The sequence below is a fragment of the Trachemys scripta genome, chromosome 1 (genome assembly GCF_013100865.1).
Source record: "Trachemys scripta elegans isolate TJP31775 chromosome 1, CAS_Tse_1.0, whole genome shotgun sequence".
Taxonomy (NCBI): domain Eukaryota; kingdom Metazoa; phylum Chordata; order Testudines; family Emydidae; genus Trachemys; species Trachemys scripta.
Window position 1 is genome coordinate 83,029,511 of NC_048298.1, and position 22,252 is coordinate 83,051,762.

The 22,252-nt window shown below is 40.0% G+C and overlaps 1 protein-coding gene across 1 annotated transcript in view; it reads left to right on the top strand.

Moving 5' to 3' along the window:
- APAF1 (apoptotic peptidase activating factor 1) overlaps nucleotides 1-22,252 on the top strand; it is a 78,498-nt gene that overhangs the window by 50,080 nt on the left and 6,166 nt on the right. Inside the window, exons 20-25 of the mRNA XM_034777184.1 lie at nucleotides 826-951; nucleotides 1,515-1,634; nucleotides 13,717-13,842; nucleotides 15,894-16,019; nucleotides 17,830-17,949; nucleotides 18,662-18,787. Coding sequence (XP_034633075.1) covers nucleotides 826-951; nucleotides 1,515-1,634; nucleotides 13,717-13,842; nucleotides 15,894-16,019; nucleotides 17,830-17,949; nucleotides 18,662-18,787 — 744 coding nt within the window. The remainder of the gene's footprint in view (nucleotides 1-825; nucleotides 952-1,514; nucleotides 1,635-13,716; nucleotides 13,843-15,893; nucleotides 16,020-17,829; nucleotides 17,950-18,661; nucleotides 18,788-22,252) is intronic.

Below are 22,252 nucleotides of genomic sequence, written 5' to 3' on the forward strand. Positions count from 1 at the left end.
TTTGACGATTCAGCCAAGTGAAAAATACTTAAGTACAGTAACTCCTCACTTAAGGTTGTAGTTATGTTCCTGAAAAATGTGGCTTTAAGTGAAACGATGTTAAGCGAATCCAATTTCCCCATAAGAATTAATGTAAATGGGGGTTAGGTTCCAGGAATTTTTTTTGCCAGACAAAAGGCATTATATATATTTTAAACAATTTAATACTACGCTGTGTGGGGGGGTAGTAGTGTGCACATGCTGTGTGTTTACAAACATACTGTACATACAGTACAGTACAATAGTTGGGAGGTGCCCCTGCCTTACCCTACACAGGCACAGCCCACTGGCACTGTAGATGAGGCAAGCAAGGAGGCTGAAGGTGCTGTAGGCTAGGAGAAGCACATTGCCCAACTTTAAGAGAATGTTCCCTAATTGATCAGCAATGTAACAACGAAACAACATTAACCGGGATGACTTAAAGTGAGGAGTTACTGTAGTGGATGGAATACTTACTTTATCCATTCTAGTCCTAAAACATTTGAGTATCATATTTTCTAAAACTGATACATTTAAGTCTACATTTGAGCACTCCATATATTAGATTGATTTAGTTAAATAACTGAGAAGGCTGATCTTTCAAAGAATAAATATCTATAGTAAATAGTGACCGCAGAAGACAACTCCATATTACAGTTAGTGTACTCAGGATGAGGACTGAAAGCAAATACTAATAGAAAAAATTGGTATGTTCTTAGGTACTATTGTATGTGCTTTGTGTTTCGTACTTAGAATGTAGTGGTGATGATATAGTTGAGGTCTTCCTTTGTTATATTTTTGCTATAGTTATGGAATACAGAATCCTTTTTAAAAGTTGCTGATTGCAGAGGACATCTGAGTTGGGTTCACTGTGTGACATTTTCTCCTGATGGATCTTTATTTCTGACATCGTCGGATGATCAGACAATAAGGGTAAGGTAATTTATTTCCAGTTGTATGGGCATATTTACATGTTACTTGTTTAGGATATGTACTTGTGTATAATATCTGTGCTATATTTTTTGATCCCTCCATTCATGTGATAAATTGCAGTGCTACCATTAGCAGAGGTGACCCTGTTCTTTTCCTTGTTGTTTCTTTCCTGACTTCAATAAACAGTATTCATATTCTTGAAACTTCTTATGCAAATGAAATATATATTGCAGTAGCTGGTACTTTCATTTTAAAAATTCTTTTCTTTGATTTCAAGTTAGGAACTGGTGAACTTTGTACATGTGACTTCTCTGAGTAGAAGTATAGGGGAGTCAGTCAGTATGGGGAAAATATCAATATTGCATTTTATCTATTTGGATTGTACTTCCCTACCTAGTAATCTAATAACTGAAAACCATTAAAAATATTGAGCAGTTATTCTCAATGATTTAAAATGATTCCATTTATGAGTTTCTTACTTTTTGTATGTACCCTTATTTATTGACTGAAAGTTTTATATCCTGTTCTTTATAGAACCTTTGATACATTATTCCCTTTAACAGATTTGGGAGTCAAGTAAGGTGTGCAAGTCCTCTGCTGTTGTGTTAAAACGTGAACTAGATGTTGTGTTCCAGGATGATGAAGTGATGGTTTTAGCAATTCTCAATCAGAAACATCTACAAGTAAGTGTATTTCTGTATGGACTTCAATTCATAAATCAATAATATGCCCAAGGGTCTCTGTAATCTACAGAAAAAGTACATTAAGAATTAAGTTATTTTTGTTTTTGATTTTAAGCATTTGGATCTGGCATGTAAATGGCTAATGTTCTGTAATTCACTCTTTAAATGATTGAATTACTATACATTAGGTCCAGACAAAGGAGCTATGGCTATTTTAATGAGCAAGATCTGTTAAAGTTTGTGGGCTTTTTCCCTTGAAAAGGAAGATATGCAAATTGAAGCTGACTGCATGGAGAAGGGTAGAGGACCTTTTCAGTTATAAAATAACTGTTCTTAACTAGGTGTATACCTTATATTTTATTAATTTTGGGTACAATATTTATGTATGGGCTAAAAATACAAATTGTTGTCGATACACTGGTGAAACTAAAGTAGTTGGTATTCTTAAACACACACATGTAGCTGCCTTCACTTTTGTAATAGAAATATTTTTGAATTAGCATGTATCCTTCCATAATTTTATGTCCAGTTATATCAGTTATGTGATGACATCCTGTAGACGTGATGCATCAAGTGGCTAGTGTAGCTAATTTAGAACACTGACATGCTTAACTACAGTAGCTTTCAAGAAAACATGCTTATATTAATTTTTTGTTACAAAAGGCTGTCTGTTCAGAATTTGTCAAAATGTTTTTCATATTAAATGTCAAAAATTCCTTTCATGTAAGTATGTTGCAGTTTAACTTTTTTTTTTTAGAAGTCAGATCAGACAATTACTTAAATATACTAAGTTGTCAATGGTCTTCCCTATACAAATTTTTGCATTATCCTTATGTATCTATGTCTGAAATGCAGGTTGTCCTAAAAGATCCTGAATCCTTCCTTTAAAAAGATGGACCCAAGACACAAGGCTTGGATCCAGATTTTCTCATAGTTTTGACATGTTTAGACATATCTCTAATCCTTGAGCTATAAAATCCTGGAGTATCAAAAAAGTTCTAAGACAAAGGTAAATTGAAAGTAGAGCATAAATAGTGGGGTGAGCAGAATTAAATAATTTAGACTTTTTTCGACAGTTTCTTTAGGGACAAGAAGTAGCTGCAAAATGTGTTTACAAGACCCCAGTACATCTGACAAAATAGGGTGGAACAGTCTGTCACTAACCCTTTCTGAATTATTTCTTGCTGTGTGGGACACTAACAGCATCTTAGGTATAATACCCATTATGGACCAAATTCTGCTCATCCGTGTGCAACTTGTTTCTTCTGTGGGAGTTCTGCATGCTGGACCCTAATGCAAACTGTCTAAAAATCTTGCTTGCTGGGGATACGCTAAGTGTTTGTAGGCCATGGAAGAGAAAGAACGAGGTAATCCTTGTAGCTGAAAGTATTTTTTCAGCCTGTAAAATGCCTTTTCTACCCAAAGGAAATTGAAAAATTTAAAGCTTCAGGAATGACAAGGGGGAATTTTTTTTTACTCAGTAGACAATTGTGTATATGACTTCACTGGTCCTTTTGCACATCCCACAAGAATTTTTGCTGAAGTGATGTATTTTAAAGCAACGGCACTAACTTTTATAACTATGAAAACTGAACACCCATATTGCATGGCACCAGCAAGGTGATCTACATTTCCTGTGTAGTAATTCAGACTGTCAAATTCTAAAAATTTTCTGCTGGTGAATGACAACTATCTAATGTTAGCATTATCAATATTCTTATCTGAGAGCAGTGAATGAAATAATGAGGAATCAGCATCTTCCCCCAATTCTAAGTTATTTGTTCACCTATAATTAGTCTTCATTAAGCATTTATTTTCAAGTATAATTGTTTGAGTCTTTTTGTCTGTGTACATATATGTTCGTTTGTCTTCTGGCTTTTTAATGTTTTGGTTTTTTGACTTTCATTTTAACCAAAACATTTCAAATGGAAAGTAGAATTCTGTGTTTCTTGATAAAGGAGTGAAAAACATTTGTATGTGACGTTATAGCCACTGACTTTTTCTTTCAAGTTTTACTTTTTTTAGAGCCAAATGTTGCCTTCAGATCAATTCCATGAATCTCTAAATTGTGAATGAAGTAATTGAGAGACTGATAAAACTCTTCCATACTTCATAACTTCTATCCTCCAAAAAATGTGGCATAGCATATAAAATGCAGACACACATGAACTGTCCTGTCGCAATAGACCAGTGATCCTTTTAGTCTGGTATTCTGTTTTAGTGGTTATTTAAAATTCTTTAGGCTCTGTCTACAGTAGCTTTTTCTCTTCACATTTCCCACTACTACAGCTTTACAGATGGTGGCAGTAGTGTGAGTGCTAATGAAGATAGGTCTCCAGAGTTTTAACCACTTTTATCTAAACCTACCTTTGACCAGGAGAACAACTATTTTCAGTTGCTTTGTATCAGCCATGATTAGCTGGCAGGAGGCCCGGCAGCCCTTCCTGGGTGAACAAATTGTTCTGGCTGCCCATAACATGAAGTGTGAGAGGATAGCTGAAACTGATTTTTCTGCTGCTCTCCTTTGCATGGGGCATATCTGGGTCATGTCCGTTCTTCTGATTAAAGGAGGTTGTTACAGCATTCCATCTGTGCAAGCCTGGCTGAAGGGGAACCTCCCTGACAGCTTCCCTTCATAAGTGTTTGCCCCTGCAGGAGGAAACATGGAATCTTAGGTACCCCATCCTTTTTACCTTTTAGTCTGTCAAGAGCTCAGAAAGGGATCTTCCTCTTTGCTGGGACCTTTTACCTACTTTTTTCCCCTCCTTTTCTCTCTTCTCTCCTATTTTCTGTCTTTCCCCCTCCTCCATCTCCTCACCAAATTGTCTGTCTCTTCCTCTGTCTGGAGAACCTGCACCAAGGCTAATTAAAAGGCCTATAATGAAGCAATAGGCCCTCTTCCCTTTCCTCCAAAGGTACTGTATGTTTTTCTACTCAGAGCTGCTGTGCCCCATCCCCTTTTATTGGACTGTTTAAGTAGGAGGACATGGAACACGTGGGAGTGGTTGGAGCCCCTCCAGAGAACCCAGCAGAACCAGAATTTTTGGCTCAGAGCCAACAAAAGCATTAAAAGAAAGTCATTTGCATCATACTTTATACAGCAAAGCATGGCAGAGGAGAAATTCAGTAAATGAGGTGAAAATTCTCATAAGGCAAGCCCACCAACTTCTCCGCATCAACCAAGCAGCTTCTCGGTCTTCTGTTTCATTAGTTGGCACCTCTTCCCATTCCGTCCAGGGATATACTGCATTCGATAGTTATCGCTGCAGGAAAACTGGCAGATCACCCTCTGCAACCCAGAGATTTCCTCTTGCTTATTTCCTAGTATAGGTTACTGCAGGGGCACCCTACGCCTGTGCCATGGATGCCTTCCAGAAGTGTGCTGCATTTGATACATGACTACAGAAAAGCTGCAAGATTTCAATCCAGATCCTTTCATACTCAGTACATAGTACATATTGCTCCAAGGACACTCTCCATCAGCAGTCTCAACAATAAAAGGAATATACTACCCCTTGACTTGTTTCTCTTTGCTCCTTCCAACAGAGGTGCTAGAGCGTAAATAAAAATGAGGCTTTCAGAAAATTCCTCAGCTGACCCTGATTTGACTCCTCCCTGAAGGAGTGAGAGTTACCTGAATCCTGTTTGGAAAAAATCACACCTAGAAACATCCACTCCTAGTGGATTCAACCAGGGTTGAATGGGACCAGCTGTCTAGAAGGTAATACATCCATCTGATCATCGGTAAAAGTTGATAGGATGCTACCATAGGGCCAAAATTGATTACACTGTGATTGTAGTAGGTCAGATAGTTATTTCCATTGACTCCATCTTCTGAGGGATCAAGTAGACAGAAAGAGGGCCCTGACTTTGCAGATGCTATGAAGCAGAGGTGACACCATGCCTCAATCACCTACTTCACTATGTAACTGCACTCTTTCACCTTAACAAGCTATTTCTCTAGGACATTCCTCTCACGACACACTTAACTAAAACACAATTTGTTGCAGAAAACAACGTGCACAGACCCTACTGAACGCTGGTTTTGGTGCATCATTCATCGTAGCTCGTGCCATTTGGACACCTTCCAGTTATCCATTTTGCTTCATAGCTACCAGTTTAGTAAAAAGAGATTTATAGTTCTTCACTTGGAAGGCAGACCAGCAGGAGAAGCAGCTGGTGGAATCTGCCTCTTACCAGTTTTTCCTTGACAAAGTGGCAGTGTAGTCCTCGCATCCTCATTGCAGGTGCTTCCTATGTACATACTGATACTGTAGAACCAATGGAAGGGAATCCTGATTGAGCTGAGGGAAGATGCAGAAAGGGGACCTTCAGAATTCAGGTCATTCCACCTCAAGTGACACAGTGCATTCCATATTACCATCTGCCAGAATCTGAAACCCCCTCATTTGATGAAGGCATCTTTCGTGCTTCCTCCTAGTCTGGAAAAGATCTTCCACCAAAAAAATGAGACCTGGAGAAAATCTAAAAGAATTTGCATTTGGTCTTTGAAAGAATCGGAAAGTATTGTTTTCACTTCTATTCTGAAGAAGTTGCAAGGAGTCAGAGCTGTCAGATCTAAGGACCTCGACAAATGCACCAGATCTAGGGGATTGTGAATGGAAACTTTCTTCCATGCTAATGAGTGTTCCATTCATAGGATTTTTTTTAAAGTCAGTAGGCCTCAAGGAAAAGCCTACCGTCGTATCAAATCACCACATGCCACTAGGAGTTTCCTCAGGTTTTCAGACAAATCCTTCCATTATAAATACAAGGGGTCCCAATTTATCCTTGTAATAATGCCCAGAACATTCACCAAGGAATACATTGTGTCCATTTCTGGATAACATGCTTGCAAGAGATGTTGATTGCTAGATTGCATAGCAATAGAGCTCTCACTGGGATCCTTTTTTGGGGTCATGTCCCCAAACAAATAACCTAACATCTGTATTACAGGTCACAGGGAAGCAATGCTAATGTTTTCATTAGTCTTTTTTAATGATGGTCCATGACAATGGTCCTAAAGGGAATTGTAAATGTAACAGAAGAACACCTGATCAGATACATGTCATAGCCAGGAGAGTGAAGTTTGTTTCAGTGGATTCCCTTGAAGCTGGCTAAGCCACTCATCACCTTGTTTACATTAGCCAGCAGATTTCTGTAATAATACATATATTACAAGATGAGGTACTTGTTAAGGCAAATGGACTATAGGTGGCAGCTGTTGGCACCTTTTCTAAAGAATGGGCAAGATTGCTGTGTGATTTTCCCCTATTCCATTGCTGACCAGAGTGATACAGAAGATCACTGAGGACCAGAAAAGAGTTGAGCTCCTGGGGTCACATTTACAGGGAAAGCTGTAGTGCTCTTGAGATTACTCACTGTGCTGCACATCCACTCCTTCACCTTCCGTTACAAAAGAATCGTATAAGCTATGGCCCAGTGATGCATTAATATCTGAAAAACCCAAGTAGTGCACAACGTGGCTGTTAAGCAAAGTCAGTTGGGGAAAGAAGTAATTTCAGTTGGGTCCTTAGTACTCTCCCAACTTCTTGGGAAGAATCACATTCAGAATGTGCTTCTCTTGCTGAAATGAGTTTGTGGAATAGTGCATAGAAAGGGTGATTATAGTATGAATTATGCAAGATTCAATAGGCTGTTACCAATGCAATATCTTAAATTCAATGACCGTATGCGTCCTCATACTTAAGGGCACCATCCTGGAAGCCATTACAACTGAACACATTAAGAGTTAGGGATTTTGTCTAGTCAGACTCATTATATGATTTTAATTACAGGAAGTGTTTCTAAGAAAACTAGAAGTTTCACATATAAAGAGAAATTTTATTTCAGATGTTCCTTGCTGTCTTTCTAATCAGATGCGAACATTAGAGAACAACTCTGACACATTAGATATCAGAAGGGCTTTGAAGGTTTTTCTTTAGCAGACCTGAAAAGCCAAGGTCCTGTTTTTCTGCTGGAACATGAGATGCAGGAGCCAAAATGCACTCACAAGAATACCTTTACTACAAGAATCTGTAACTGTATCAAAGATGTATGCAAGGCTGACATGATTTGAGGATATTTGTCCAGAACAGCCACATCTTCCTTGGTGGAAAAGGCTGGCAAGGGAGAAATGCAAGGTAGATATCTAGTTCAACTCTACATTCCTTTTATAAAACATTAAGCTCACCTTCCAGGGGTCTGATGATGCTGCCTTTGGTAGATGAGACTTCAAATCAGTTGAAACTATCTAGTATAGTTGTCTGTGCTTCTAAACTCTGTATTACATATCCATACTCCCTTATTTTGCTCTTTCAACTACTGGCTATTTCCCACAAGTAGAGCAGATATATACGCACAAAGGGGAGAATGGGACAAAGTCTTACTGATCAATGTATTCTCTTTTCAGATCAGTCCACCCTTAAATTTTTTTTAGGGAGGGGGAATAGTGAATCTAATTAGTTGAAAGTGTTAATGTATTTTTGCCAACATTATTTGTCCAAGCAACTCATATGCAATAGCATAACTGGACTCTTTTCTAAGGTAACACATGATCTACTTACTTATGATTAACAGATGTATTTCTGAAATATAACAAGTTTCTGTGGTAATTATGGAAGAACTGTTTTAGAGAAAAGATGGTGGGCAAGTCCTGTACCGACCAGGCTCACCTAGATCTAGAATTCTAATTACCTCCATCCGATCAACGGAGGAGACCCAACTTTACAAGTAGAGGTCCAATTTATATGCCCCTTCATGAAGAAGAGAAATTGACAAATCATAAAAAGATTTGGGCATTGTGGTAGAGCCAGAGCCGCCGAGAGCGGGTTCGGGCCGTGGTGAAAAATATTTTTCCAGCCCCCCAGCAAGGGCGGACTGGCTAAACAGGGCCGACGAGAGGGGGGGAAGCCGGGCCCCGATAATTTGTACCGGCTTCGCTTCCTCCCCTCTCTCCCTCCCCCCCCCTGTCAGCCCTGGGTAGAGCTGAAGATGAGATCCCAGTGCAATGCTGTGCCCAAAAAGGCTAATGTGGTCCATAAATCGATAAACAGGGGAAGTAGGAGTAGGGAGCTAGAGGTTATTTTACCTCTGTATTTGATGCAGATGTGACTGCTGCTGGAATAATGTGTTCAGTTCTGGTGTCAACAATTCAAGGACATTGATAAATAGGAGAGGGTTCAGAGAAGAGCTACAAAAATGGTTAAAGGATTAGAAGACATGCCATATAGCAGTGCTCTTCACTCTTTTTGAAGCGTGGGCCACTTTGGCAAAAAATCTGCAGTGTGAGAGCCACATCAACTACTAAATTAACACATTGCTTACTATTCCTTAATGATGTAATGTTACAGAGCCACTCGTATAACTAAAACAGTCTACTTGTACAATAAAATGATACTTCTTTTATAAAATAATAACCAGGAAAATATATTAAAAATGCACCTATGCGAGTTAACTTTTTAAGAGCAGATAGTGCAAAACTTACTTTAAAAACTGGATGAGCGAGAGTGTGCCTGTTCCTCCTTGACTTTGTTCATGCAGTATTTGTAATCTGTCCTCGCAATCCTAGTAAGGCAGTCCAAATGTCCATTGGTCAGTTTGCTCCTCTGTTTTCTTTTCAGCCCTCTGGCTGGGGGTGAGGGCTGCAGGGTGGGGCCGGGGATGAGAGGTTCAGGGTGCACAAGGGGGCTCAGGATTGGGGCAGAGGGTTGGGATGCGGGGGGGGGGGGGGTGAGGGCTCTGGGGTGGGGCTGGGGATGAGGAGTTTGGGGTGCAGGCAGGCTGCCCCCGGGCTGGGGCCAGAGGACTCCCCCCAGCCCTCTCCCTACCAGCAGTAGCTGGCTCCAGAGAAGGGGTCTCTCTCCCCCCTGCCAGCGGGCAGCACGGATCTCCAGGGGAAGAGCCCTCTCTTCCCCCTCCAGCATCAGGGAGCGCCGGGGGAGAGGCCCGCAGCAGCCCTGCAAGCCCCAACTTGCTCCCCTTCCCAGTTCCCACCCACCCCCTACCTCTCTCCTCTCAAGGTCCCTGCTGTGAGGCCCTTTAGAGCTCCTCCATGGCTGTTTATAGCCTGCTGCACGGCCACGCAGCTTAGAGGGGACTTAGAGAGCCGCTCTTAGGGTCAATAGGAACCGCCACTGGCTCACGGGCCTTGTAATGAAGAACACTGCCTTATAGTGGTAGACTCAAAGATGCTCAATCTATTTAGTTTAAGAAAGAGGAGGTTAAGGGATAACTTGATTACAGTCTGTAAGGGGCCCTTCTGGGGAGCAAATATTTGATAATGGGCTCTTCAGTCTAGTAGAGAAAGGTATAACATGATCCAATGGCTAGAAGTTGAAGCTGGACAAATTCATACTGGAAATGAGGTGTAAATTTTTAACATTGAGGGTAATTAATCACTGGAACAATTAATCAAGGGTCATGATTAATTCTCCACCGCTAACAATTTTTAAATCAAGATTGGATCTTGGTTTCTTTCTTCTTTTTTTTTTTTTTTTATTTTATTTTTTTTTAAAGACATGCTCTATTTCAAAAGGAATTATTCTGGGGAAATTCCGTGGCCTGTATTATGCAGGAGGTCAGAGTAAATGATCACAGTGGTCCCTTTTGGCCTTGGAATCTATGTATCTGTGACTTGTAAGGCCAGTTCAATGTTAAGCAGAAATTCAAAGAGTAAAATTGAGCTCTGAACTTCTTACTGCAGCCAGGCTTTCTCTCTCAACAGCGCTTACCCTGCAGCATTACTTTTTTGTTTGGGAGAAAAAAAAAACTTTTAAAATTTTATAGAAGAACAATAGAGAAAATTAAAAGCTTGACGTGAAGAGTCGGCACTTCTGAAATTTGGGCCAAATAGTATCCAAGTATGTGGACTAAGAATGCTTGGGGTGAACAATAAGCATCGCTGCAGGTGTATTCATTTTTTTAATTATATTAACTCTTGAATTTCACATCCTATCTACCAGAATTGAGATCACATATAATTAGTGACTTAGTCTTACTATTTACATCACTAGAACTTAAAATAACAGCTTTTCATAGCCTTTTTTATGTCATTGTTTGAACTAGATTAAAACTAGAGAGATTAAATCTTATTTTCAAAGTAACTTCAGAAGTCATGGGTACAGATTTATCTGTACTGTACATTTGCTCTATATCTATTGCCCACCTTACAATAATATCTTAAACTAATATAACATCTTCATTAGGGACTTTGCAGTGACTGTGCTTATGCTTTGCAAATCCAGCAGGCTTCAAGAGGAGGGGAGTGTACTCAGTACCTCACAGGGTTTAGTCCTTGTTCAACAAGATTAGAAAAGCAGCATAACTTTTCTTGTTTTAAAGCAAGAATAATACATTACAAAATGTATTTGGTTCTTTTGCAAAGCATTTTGTCTAGTTATAATATTTTGTAGTATATGTTGTAAAATTAGTGGAAGGTATAATAGACCTCTCATGGCAGCTCTCTGCTACTAAATATTTACAGTAAAGTAGGAAGAGACTGCGTATATTGATGAAGTGTTGGTAAGTGAGGTTCTGTTGTATACTTGACATACACTGTTAGGTTGCATTATTTTATATTTTAAGAAAATATCAAATATTTACCTACTATTGGGCAAATCTGTTACAACTATTTGGACCTTTATAGGAAAGGACCTTTATAGGACCTTTTTTCCAACATCCTTTTCTGTCTTTGGACATTTGAGCATCTATGTATTAGAGGATCTGAGTGCATAACCATATTCCTCATGGAGAAAAAGGTTGGTAAGATACTTGAACATTTTCCCAATCTTGCTTGTCTGTTTGGTTCTGTCTACCTGTTTACTCAGTACTGTCTCTTCTTATATGTGTTTGTGTTTGTTTTGTCATCTTACTATTTGCAGTGTTTTACATTAGAATGTGTCTTCTGCTGTCCACATGTTTTTATCCCCTTTTCATTAAGGAATACTCGAAAGGAGTGTAAATAAAATAACTTAAATTATGAAACCTCCTCCCCCTATGAAACCTCCTCCCCCAGCAACAAGAATTTTTTTTAAAAGCATTCTTATTTTACCGATACAATTGCAATTTTTTGGGGGAGGTGGTGTTAGACTCTAAGGATTTTCTGTTTCAATGATTGACTTTGAAACTGTTTTAGTCTCAAGTTCTGATATCATTTATACCTGGTTTCCACTTTTTTATAAGAAGCGATATAGAGCTATGCACTAGTTATAGTGATTCAGTATTCTCTACTTCTAGAAATACACCGTTGGATTTTTTGAAACTTTGAAGTGGGATTGGATGACTCCGAGGGTTTGATTATCAAGTATAGAATATTTCTCCTCTAGGTTGCAAGTTGAATTGTGTCCAAGGTTAGGAGTGACCAAGTCCTTTCCATCTAATGGCTGGCATATGAATGTGTTGGTTCTTAGACTACTTCCCAGTGAACAGATAGCCACTTGCCATTTAAAAAAAAGAGTTGACTTCTGATTTTCAGAAGTAGATGGACTTCAGTGCCTACTTGCACACCAAGGAAAACTTTCCACTTTGCCTCTGATAGTGAATTTTTTAAGCTCTTCTAACATTTTTGTAAACAATTTGAACAAATTACCTATGTTCATTATCTAAAGGAGGTTAACCAATGACAATCAGAAACCTGCCATGGATCTAGGAAGGGACCGATATAGGAACACACACAAATGCTGTTGGTTTTGGCCTGTGACCATCTTTAGAATAACCTTCCCCAGTGAAAGGTTTCAGTCTCCAGCCCATGTCAAAATCAATACATGCGTTAAAAGAATCAAACCATGCTATTTTTCCTCAATACACATGTATAGTTACTTTTGCATATCCATGGGAGAATAGATCCCTAACATCTTGTTTGTAAACTACTGTAAGCAAAGCTTTTTTTTTTCTTTTTTTCTTTCAGAGACTCTTTAAAACCATGGTCACCAACCGGTCAATCGCGATCGACTGGTCAATCCTAGAGGATCTCCCAGTCAATCATGATCTCTGGCAGCACAGCGGGGCTGCCGCTAAGACAAGCTCCCTGCTTGCCCCGGCCCCATGCTGCTCCCGGAAGCAGCCAGCGCGGCCCCAGGAATGGGGGGGGTAAGGGTAAGCGTATCCCCTGCTACTGCCTGCAAGCACCACCCCCGTAGTTCTCTTTGGCCGGGAACGGGTAGCTGTGGCCAATGGGAGCTGCAGGGGCGGTGCTTTCAGAGAGGGGCGGTGTGCAAAGCCACATGCCACACGTGTCGTCCCCCCACCCAGTCTCCTCCCAGAGCCAGCCCCCCGAGCTGCCTCCTGCACCCCGAGCTCCAGCCCTGCTCTCCCTCCCGGAGTCAGCACCCCATATCCCTTAAATTCAAAAAGTGATCTTGGGTGTAAAAAGGTTGGAGACCACTGGTTTAAAAGAAGCTTTCACTTGTTTGTAAATCATTGCATTCCAAAGATCCTTCCATGAAGATTACATGAAAGTGATAGTTGAACTGATGTGGACAGAGGTGACATGTAGTTAAGACCTACTTTACTAGATGTGTATATTAATCCTTTTTGAATCATACCCAGTTGCTAGGTGTGTAAAATCCTGACTGTATTGATGTACTTGAAAAATGTTTTGCAGGAGCTGTAAAATCTTGTCAACTTAAATTTGTTTTGTCTGAAGAACAAGTGCCTAGAGCTAGTTTATACAGCTTTTATAACTTCTTTCTGGGGTAGGCCTAGTCTACACTGTGGGGAGCGGGAGGGATCGACCTAAGATACGCAACTTCAGCTACGAGAATAGCGTATCTGAAGACGGCGTATCTTAGTTCGACTTAACTTCGCGTCCTCACGGCGCGGGATCGACTGCTGCCGCACCCCGTCAACTCCGCTTCCGCCTCTCGCCGCGGTGGAGTTCCGGAGTCGACGGCAGAGCGATTGGGGATCGATTTATTGTGTCTACACTACCCTTAGAAAAGCACATCTGAATGTACTATATCCTATGTTCAGGTAGGTATGCTAAAACAGTGGTCCCACAAAAGATGTAGGTTTGTCATGTGTTTTAAAGTAAAGATGCTGTACAAAGTTGCTCTAGTTTAATAATCCACATTTTTGGTTGTAGCTAATTAATGGAAATACAGGCCATACTGACTATCTGACTGAAGCCCAGGAATCGCTTATTTGCTGCTGTTGCCTAAGTGAAGATCTTCAATATGCAGCATTTGGAGAGGAGAATGGAACAGTAAAGGTACTGTACCCTGATTTTTGGGCAGTATTGAATAAATCCACTGGTTTGTGTTTCTAATGATTTTTGACTAGCTTTCTTTAACATAAAAGTAACATTCTTGTTTAAATTCTAGAAAGAGAGAGGATAAGTAATTCAGATACTGCTTTTTGATGACACAGTATGTTTTACTCTTGAAGATTAAAAGAAATGGTATTATAAACCTGTATTATGGGGAATCAACTGCTCCCCTACCGAAAAGAAATGGTATTATAAACCTGTATTATGGGGAATCAACTGCTCCCCTACCCAACAATGAGTACACCAACCCAGGTCACTCCCTGCCATGAGGAAAAAACAGTGGGAATGGCTTTAGGGAAGGAAAACTGAGAAGTAATCCGTGAGGAGTTTCCTCAGAATTCTGTCATCAGGGTTTTCTCCCCTTCTAGCAAAAGAAGCAAGATGTTGGATCACGACACCAATATCTGCATGGATCTAGGGATCTACTGGAGGGCCTATGCCTCTGTGCTGCCTGCATGGTCCCCTTTAGCTGTCCTCTGCTCCCTCTCAGAACGGCTACAGTGGGTTCCAGAACGTGGAGACCACAGTGTAGAGAGAGTACTGCTTGGAACTTAATAGAGCCTCATGTCCTGAGTAGATTCCTGATGCAACTGGAGGTACTAGGAAAGGGAAAACAATATATTTCCCTGCTGCCATGCATGTTTGGAGACTAAAACATTTATTATCCAGTTTATAAATATCAGAACTGTCTTGGCATTTATCCCCATACTTTTGTCCGCTCACATAAAAGGAGTAAGTAGAGTGTTATTAGTAATAGTGTCTTACACTTGTTGACCGCTTGACTCATTTCACATCTCTCATTACAGAGACAAGTGCCTACAAATTTTGAAAAATTGCACTTGCCTGTAATCTGTTAATTGCTGAGCATAACATAAATTTAGAGGCTAATTTGCTGTGTTGCAATCATGTTAACATAAAACATGAAACATATAACATGTTGATAAATTGTATAGTCAATAGTTTGACCACACTTCAGCTTGTTATGAAATATATTTAAGAGACCAAATAAACTATGTGAGTTAGGTTTATTGATACAAGCCAATAATAATATAGTACAGAAAAAGGTTTTATAAGATACCAGTTTCCAGGAAGACATTTTGTGCAGCATTATTACATTCACCTTAGAAGATATGCTTCCAAAGCTAACCCACCTAAAGCCATCTTTTCATATCCAACCTTTTTACAACTGCAAGGTACTGTAAACGTTATTTGAAACTGCATTTAACCAATTAGCTTTTTACTTTGTTTTTCTGGTACTATGGTGTACCCCTCATCTCTTTGTTACGAATACATATATTCCAGGTACCAAAGGGTGTGAAGGCACCTCCTAGGTCTGTATTAGGATAGAACAATCTTATGTTTTATGCTTTTCCTTTGGGACATTTCAGTACTGGTCTGCAAGAGTAACTTTCTTCCTGTTGCTATGGTAAAGCATTCATCTGTCCTGGTCTTGACCGCTTCCCTGTTTGCTTAAACCAAAACTCACTTCAGTGAATGGAGGGGGTTATGGAATACTTAACATAAGTGGGCAGGGTTATATAAAAAGCATAGGCCAATTAAGGCTATATAACTGCTATTATATTACTTTTATGTACTTAATACGTACTGATATCTATATGATGCGAATAATACATATTGGTAATGTGATGCACATATGCTATCGCAGAATATATTAGTCAACAAACACGAACACACACAAAATTTCACCCATAGGTTGGTACATACATGTCTGATACCCAAAGGAAATTGAAGGACTTGTAGCCAATTTTTAACAATGTAGATTATCTGCTCACTTTTTCCAAGGGTCAGGCTAACATATGGATTTTTTTCTCACCTACTGGTTTAGATTTGAGACCTCCCTTTTGTGTAGTACTGTATAGTATTCCATTATTTTTACTTCAGATGTTTTGCTTACATGTCTTTCTCTCAGTTTATTATATGTATGACTGTATTTTAATTCTTCATAAATGATCTCTCTGATTTTCCTTATAAAGGTTTTGAAATTGTCAAATAAGAGAGTTTTCAAATCCAGGACTGGACATGAGAAATCTGTACAACATTGCCAGTTTACATCTGATGGACAAACCCTTATTTCAAGCTCTGATGATTCAACTATACAGGTGTGGAAAATGTTTTAAACTTACAATGGAGCATTCAAAGCTACTAAAAAAAAAAAGTAGGTTTACACTACAGATAGTGCAGACTCAATACACTCCATGCATTTTCCATATTGACCATTGTTAGTCTCATGGTCCATTTGGATGGAGGACCATCCACAATTGAGCAATGTGGACTGGCATGTAGATGTCTGTTAGTAAGGTCATCTCGTTTACTTCTCCTAACCCCACCATTGAAACTTGCAGGCTGTCTTTCTAATGGCATCATTCACAACTTCTCTACGCTCGTGTTCAATATAATTTGTCTGATTTGTGGGTTAGGGACTAACCAAGTTCAATAGCTCTGATGGTTTATAATTTGAAGTTACAAAATCTGAAGTACTTATTTTGTTACAAATAAACCTCCACTGACATTCAAATTTGGGTCTTTGATATCAATGGATATGTAGAGTTTTCAGACTTTACTTAGTTCAGGACCGATAGATGTTGCATTTTTAAAAAATTTTATAGAATGGGGACAGCAAATTGCTTCTTTTAAGTAATTATTTGTGCATACTTATCTTATTGGACAGAAACAAAAAGAACCAAGTCAGAAAAAGGAGCACTTGCTTGATGGCCTAGAAAGGACCAAATGTTTAGTAAAATCTAAAGCAGTGTGGTGACCATTGTGTGTTTTAGAACTTTTCTATTTTGTGTTCACATAATAATGAATTACACCCTTTTAGTAAAATTTTGCTGAAATAGGTGTCATAGTTGCAAAGAAATATGGATTCTCAAAATAGACAGTTCAACCATTTAGTAATTTAAGAATTTTGGGACCTGATCCAAAGTACACTGAAGTCAATTAAAAGACTCACTGACTTCAGTGTACTTTGGATCAGGCCCTTGATTGTGCCTTTATGGTAGCTGACTTAAATATGCGGAGATGCACACTTGCACATGGGAGGCTAGGACTGAGCTTGAAGTCTGATTCTTTTTCTTTTCTTTTTTTGTATTTTTCTTTTTTGCACCCATGTGGAGGTAAGAATTACTGAATAAAGGAAAATTTTATTAAGTCCTTTATTTAACTTGTCTGACAAGTTGTTTTTTGTTCTAGGATTCCCTCTAGTGGCTAATTTAAATTTTCTGGATTTTCATCCACATACTTTTCTTGGCTATTGGCTAACCCTTATTCTTTGGTGCAGAAAGCTATAGGTTTAAAATAATTTAAAAAAAAATCTTGAGCTGTTTAATAATTTCTGTAAATAAAGTAACATCCTTTGAATGTTTAATGCACAGTTGCTGAAATTAAAAAGAAAAAACTATACAAACTTTTAAAACAAAGTGATATTTGATCAAAAATGTATTTTAACTGTATAATAAATCTGACTAAAATTGCTTTACGGTAAAATAAATCTGAGTTAAAGTGTGAAAAGTTATTGGTTGAAATCAAGGTTTTTAGGCCCCACATTTGAGTTTGCAGGAGAAGTTTTCAAACTCACTAATAATGGTAGCTAGTTATTGAAAGTCACATTATATAAATTTTATTGGGGAGGCTTTTTCCCTTTTCAGACTTTTCTCAAGAGTTACTTCATTCACATGAACTTTCTACCAGGTGGCCATTATAATACAATTTTGTGGCTGGCTCACATTAGTGCTTACCCAAGGTGAGTTGCAACAAAGCCAGGTACCTTCGATAGTTAACATGGAATGGAAGACAATGGATATTTTCTGCTGAAAAGAACAAGTTAATCATTGTTAAATTATATTTGCAATGTGGAGGAAGAACCCATTGTTTGTTTTAAAAGCTTACACATTTTATATTTATAAGCAGGTGTGGAATTGGCAGTCAGAAGAATATATATTTTTAAAAGGTCACAAGGAAGCAGTGAAGAATTTTAGGCTTTTGGAAAATTCAAGACTTCTCTCCTGGTCATTTGATGGAACAGTTAAGGTAAATATAAAATATCTTTGTATTGACAAATTACAGAAGGTGCATTGTGTCTTTAATTGGTAGCAAAAAAACCATAAAACTGTATATTTAATTTTCAAAGAATGAAACTTAGGCCTGGTCTATGCCGAGGTTTTTACCTAGAAGTGGAAACTATGTGATATAGCCGCACGCACCAGTGCAAGCTCCTTTTGTAGATGTGGTGTATCAGTATAAAGTGTGATTTTTATTTTTATTTTTTTCCCCACCAGAGTAGCTATACTGGATGCTAGAAAACCCAGTGTAAACAAGGATTAAAAGTAGGCGCAACTGCTATATTCAGGAAATGCAAAGGTTTTAGAGTCAGTCCAGTAGGAAGATATGGCAATAAAAAAAAAAAGTAATTCAATATTTTGATTATAGTTTGCTTTTTCTGCTCGAGTTAATTCTGCATTACATTACATTATGTAATTTAGCACCAAAAGTATAAACTGCAACATTTTTAAAAGCTCAAATTTACATTTTCATTGTATTTCTAATTATTCACCTTACTACTCCTTATTACACCCTTCCTATTTTGCATATCTGTAAAGAGCCACAACCATTTTTTTTATGGATGTTCTTGATGTACTTAGTCCAGTGTATGTTGTTGTATTAGAATGGTTTTATAGATATTGAATTGATCAAAAACTGCAAAAGAAGCCTGTATATTTTAAATTTTAATAATATTTTATAGGTGTGGAATATTTGTACTGGAAAAATAGAAGAAGATTTTGTTTGCCATGAAGATGCTGTTCTTTCTTGTGCTATTTCACCTGATGCCACCAAGTTTTCATCTACCTCTGCTGACAAAACGGCCAAGGTTAGTAAACATAATGTTGACAAATCTGCACAGTGAGGTAAGTGTATCTTGGAATTTGTGCTAAAGACCAACTTCATTAGGTAGCAAACAACCACTCCAAATACCTCTATGCATTACAAAATATCATATTATATATATGTATCAGGTGACCATCTGTTAGTTTGTCTGTATGTTTGCTTACTTGCTGTGTGCTTGCGAGGTTATAGTGTGATCTGTTTTGGGGTCTGTGTTCTGAGCCAAGTTTCCGGCTAGGCTAGACTGAGAGTTTACTAATGAGCCTGCTGTCCTTTGATTTCCCCAACCCCGTAAAGTGCCTTGACAAGGGGGCAGAGCTAACTCAGGGAAAATATATTCTTCTTCGAGTGCTTGCTCACGTCAATTCCATTCTAGGTGTGTGCAGCTGGGTGTGTGCAGTTGTCAGACACTTTTGCCTTATCGGTATCTGTAGGACCTGCTGTGGCAGCAAATTCAATTCAATTCAGAAATTGCAGTACCTCCCATTTGGTCCATGCTGGAGCTCTTTTGCGATTCTGGGACTCCAAGGTCACCTGTGCTGATGAGCACGTCAGCCCAGGTCACTGATTTGCCGCTACTGGTTGCGGGCACCACGCTCTTGGCACCGGTTATCTTTGTGCTGTCCATCACCATCCCCAACACCTTGGGAACACACTCCCTATTCCCAGCACCGGTCTTATCATTCGAGGCACCAGACGTCGATGACCCCACCCTGGTCACCGAAGGGGGATTTCTCCAACACAGGCAGGGAGTTCAGCCCCTCGCCGAGACAGCACCGTAGCAACTAGGCTCTGAAGGAGCATCCACCACAGCAATGCTGACCTGGCAGCAGGGCCAGTGGCCAGTGCAATGGCCTTACTGGAATGCCTGGGGCATGCCGGTTATGCTGATTCCCCCGTCTCACCAATCCTTGGTTGCCGTGTTGGACAGACCCCAATCGGCACTGGTGGCGCCAGGCTTGGTGCAGGAAGCACCAGCGGGTACTGCGGTGGAGGAACACTTGCCCACCCCGAGACCCCCTGTCCCTGCAGGGGATGATGCCCTGGGCCCTTCCCTGGTGGTTCAGTCATCATTCTTCTCTCCAAAGGAGACAGTAGTGGGATTCTTCCGTGCTAGCCCACCAGACAACTTTAGGGAGCACCAGTGGGACTCCCTCCACAAGTTTAAGGACTCCGTGCCCAAGTTGATGGCCCAAGAGTTCGGGGCTCTTGTGGAGGAAGGTACCACAGCAGCTCAGTGCTCCATCCAGATGGCCTAGGATGAGTCCGATTTAGTGGCCAGGGTGGTTGCCTTGGTGGGGCATGTGGCACAGCTTGTGGCTTCAGACCTCCGGCCTGTCCCAGGAGATGCAGTCGTCCATACAAGAGCTTGGGCCACCCTCCACTCCCAGGAGATGCATATGCCTCAGTCTGCGAGGAGCCATTCCAACTGCCCCCACTGCCAAGGCCTTAGCAGCCTCGGCAGGGATCTACAAGGAGAAGAGACAAATGGGTTCAGTTACCACTGCCCTTCTCTTCCTGCTCACCTGCACAACCTGGCTGGGTGGAACACGCTGGAGCCAGAAGCAGGCATTTTGAGGGTGTGCTCGAGAGCGACGCCCCAGTCACCTCCCCGGATCTGCCCCATCTTTTCCTCAACCATCTCTATCCCTATGCTCCGTAGTTAACTACTGAGGATTGGGAATGTTTGGCCTGAGTCCAATAGGTCCTACTAGGGAGTAGAAAGCCCTCCACTAGAGAGACCTACCTGGCCACCTGGAAACAATTCATGTGCTGGGCCTCAGCCCAAGACGTTAGGCCTGAGCAGGCCTCGCTGCAGCTGATGCTGGACTACCTTATGCATCTCAAGCTCCAAGGTTTGTCCCTTTTATCAGTTAAGGTCCACTTGGCTGCTATATCAGCCTTTCGCCTTTTGTTCCAGGGCAGATCAGTCTTGGCTCATAGCACGATGGTCCGGTTCTTAAAAGGTCATAATCAACTCTACCCTCGAGTCCTGGACCCAGTCCCTCTGTGGGACCTGAATCTGGTGCTCGCACGGCTTGTGAAAGCTCCCTCGAGCTGTTGGCATCCTGTTCCCTTCTGCTCTCCTGGAAGGTGTCATTCCTAGTGACAATAACTTCTGCCTGAAGGGTCTCCAAGATTAGGGCACTTACATCAGGGCTGCCCTATACAGTGTTCAAGGACAAAGTCTAGTTGCAGCCACATCTGACTTTCCTGCCCAAGGTGGTTTCGCAATTTCACACAAGCCAGGACATATTCTTGCCTGTCTTCTGCCCAAAGTCTCATAAGTCTGAGGAGGAACGTAAGTTGCCCTCCCTGGATGTCAGGAGAGCACTAGCCTTCTACATCAAGAGGACCAAGCCATTATGCAAGTCGACGCAGTTGTTCATCACGGTGGCAGGTAGGTTGAAAAGTCGTCCAGTGTCCACACAGAGAATTTCTTCTTGAATCACAGCCTGCATCCGATTCTGCTATGACGAGGCAAAGGTGCTTCCACTGGCGATTGTAACCGCCCACTCAACCAGAATACAAGCCTCGTCGGCAGCCTTCCTGGCCCAGGTGCCAAGCTTAGATATCTGCAGGGCCGCCACCTGGTTGTCTGTACATACGTTCACATCTCACTATGCACTTACCCAGCAAGCCCGAGACAATGCTGGCTTCAGTAGATCGGTATTACAAGCTGCATGCCTGTGAACTCTGAGCCCAGCTCCAGGGATATTGCTTGTGAGTCACCTAGAATGGAATCAACATGAGCAAGAACTCAAAGTAAAAACGGTTACCTACCTTTCGTAACTGTTGTTCTTAGAGATGTGTTGCTCATGTCCATTCCATTTTCGAAAGTACTGAACACCCAGCAACCCTCATTGACATCAAATCAAGTATGTTCCTAAAAATGGATTTGTGAATCTCGGTTTAGGCTTCTGTTTTTGAAAATTGTTGTCCTACTTTGTATTTTGCCCCTTGTATGTCCAAGTGTTAATTAGCAATCAGATCCTTATTGTCTGCAAGTCTGCTTTTAGACATCAAAATTATTTTGTGTAGTACTTGTAATTCAAATATTTTTATAAAAATTGTATTTCATCAGAATATGCAGTTCCTTCAATATCAAAACACTTTGTGAAATCAAGTCTGTTTTGCTCCAATTTTGTTTTGGAAGAAAACCCGAAAAACAAGTTCCAACATGTCTAAATGTTTTGATTTTTCATTTTAAAATTACTTTTTGTTTAGAATTTTTAAAAATTGTGTATAATATATTTTTATATTATATTGTCTAAACTAAATGTTCTTAATGATTCAAAATTATTACTTTTCAGAATTTTACTTCCAAAGAGTGTCAAAATTTTCTGGTTTGATTCCTGTTCAGAAAAAAGCCACATTTCAAAATTTCTAAATATTTTGAGAAATGGAACTTATTTTTAAGTATTATTTTACAAATAAATAGATCATTTAA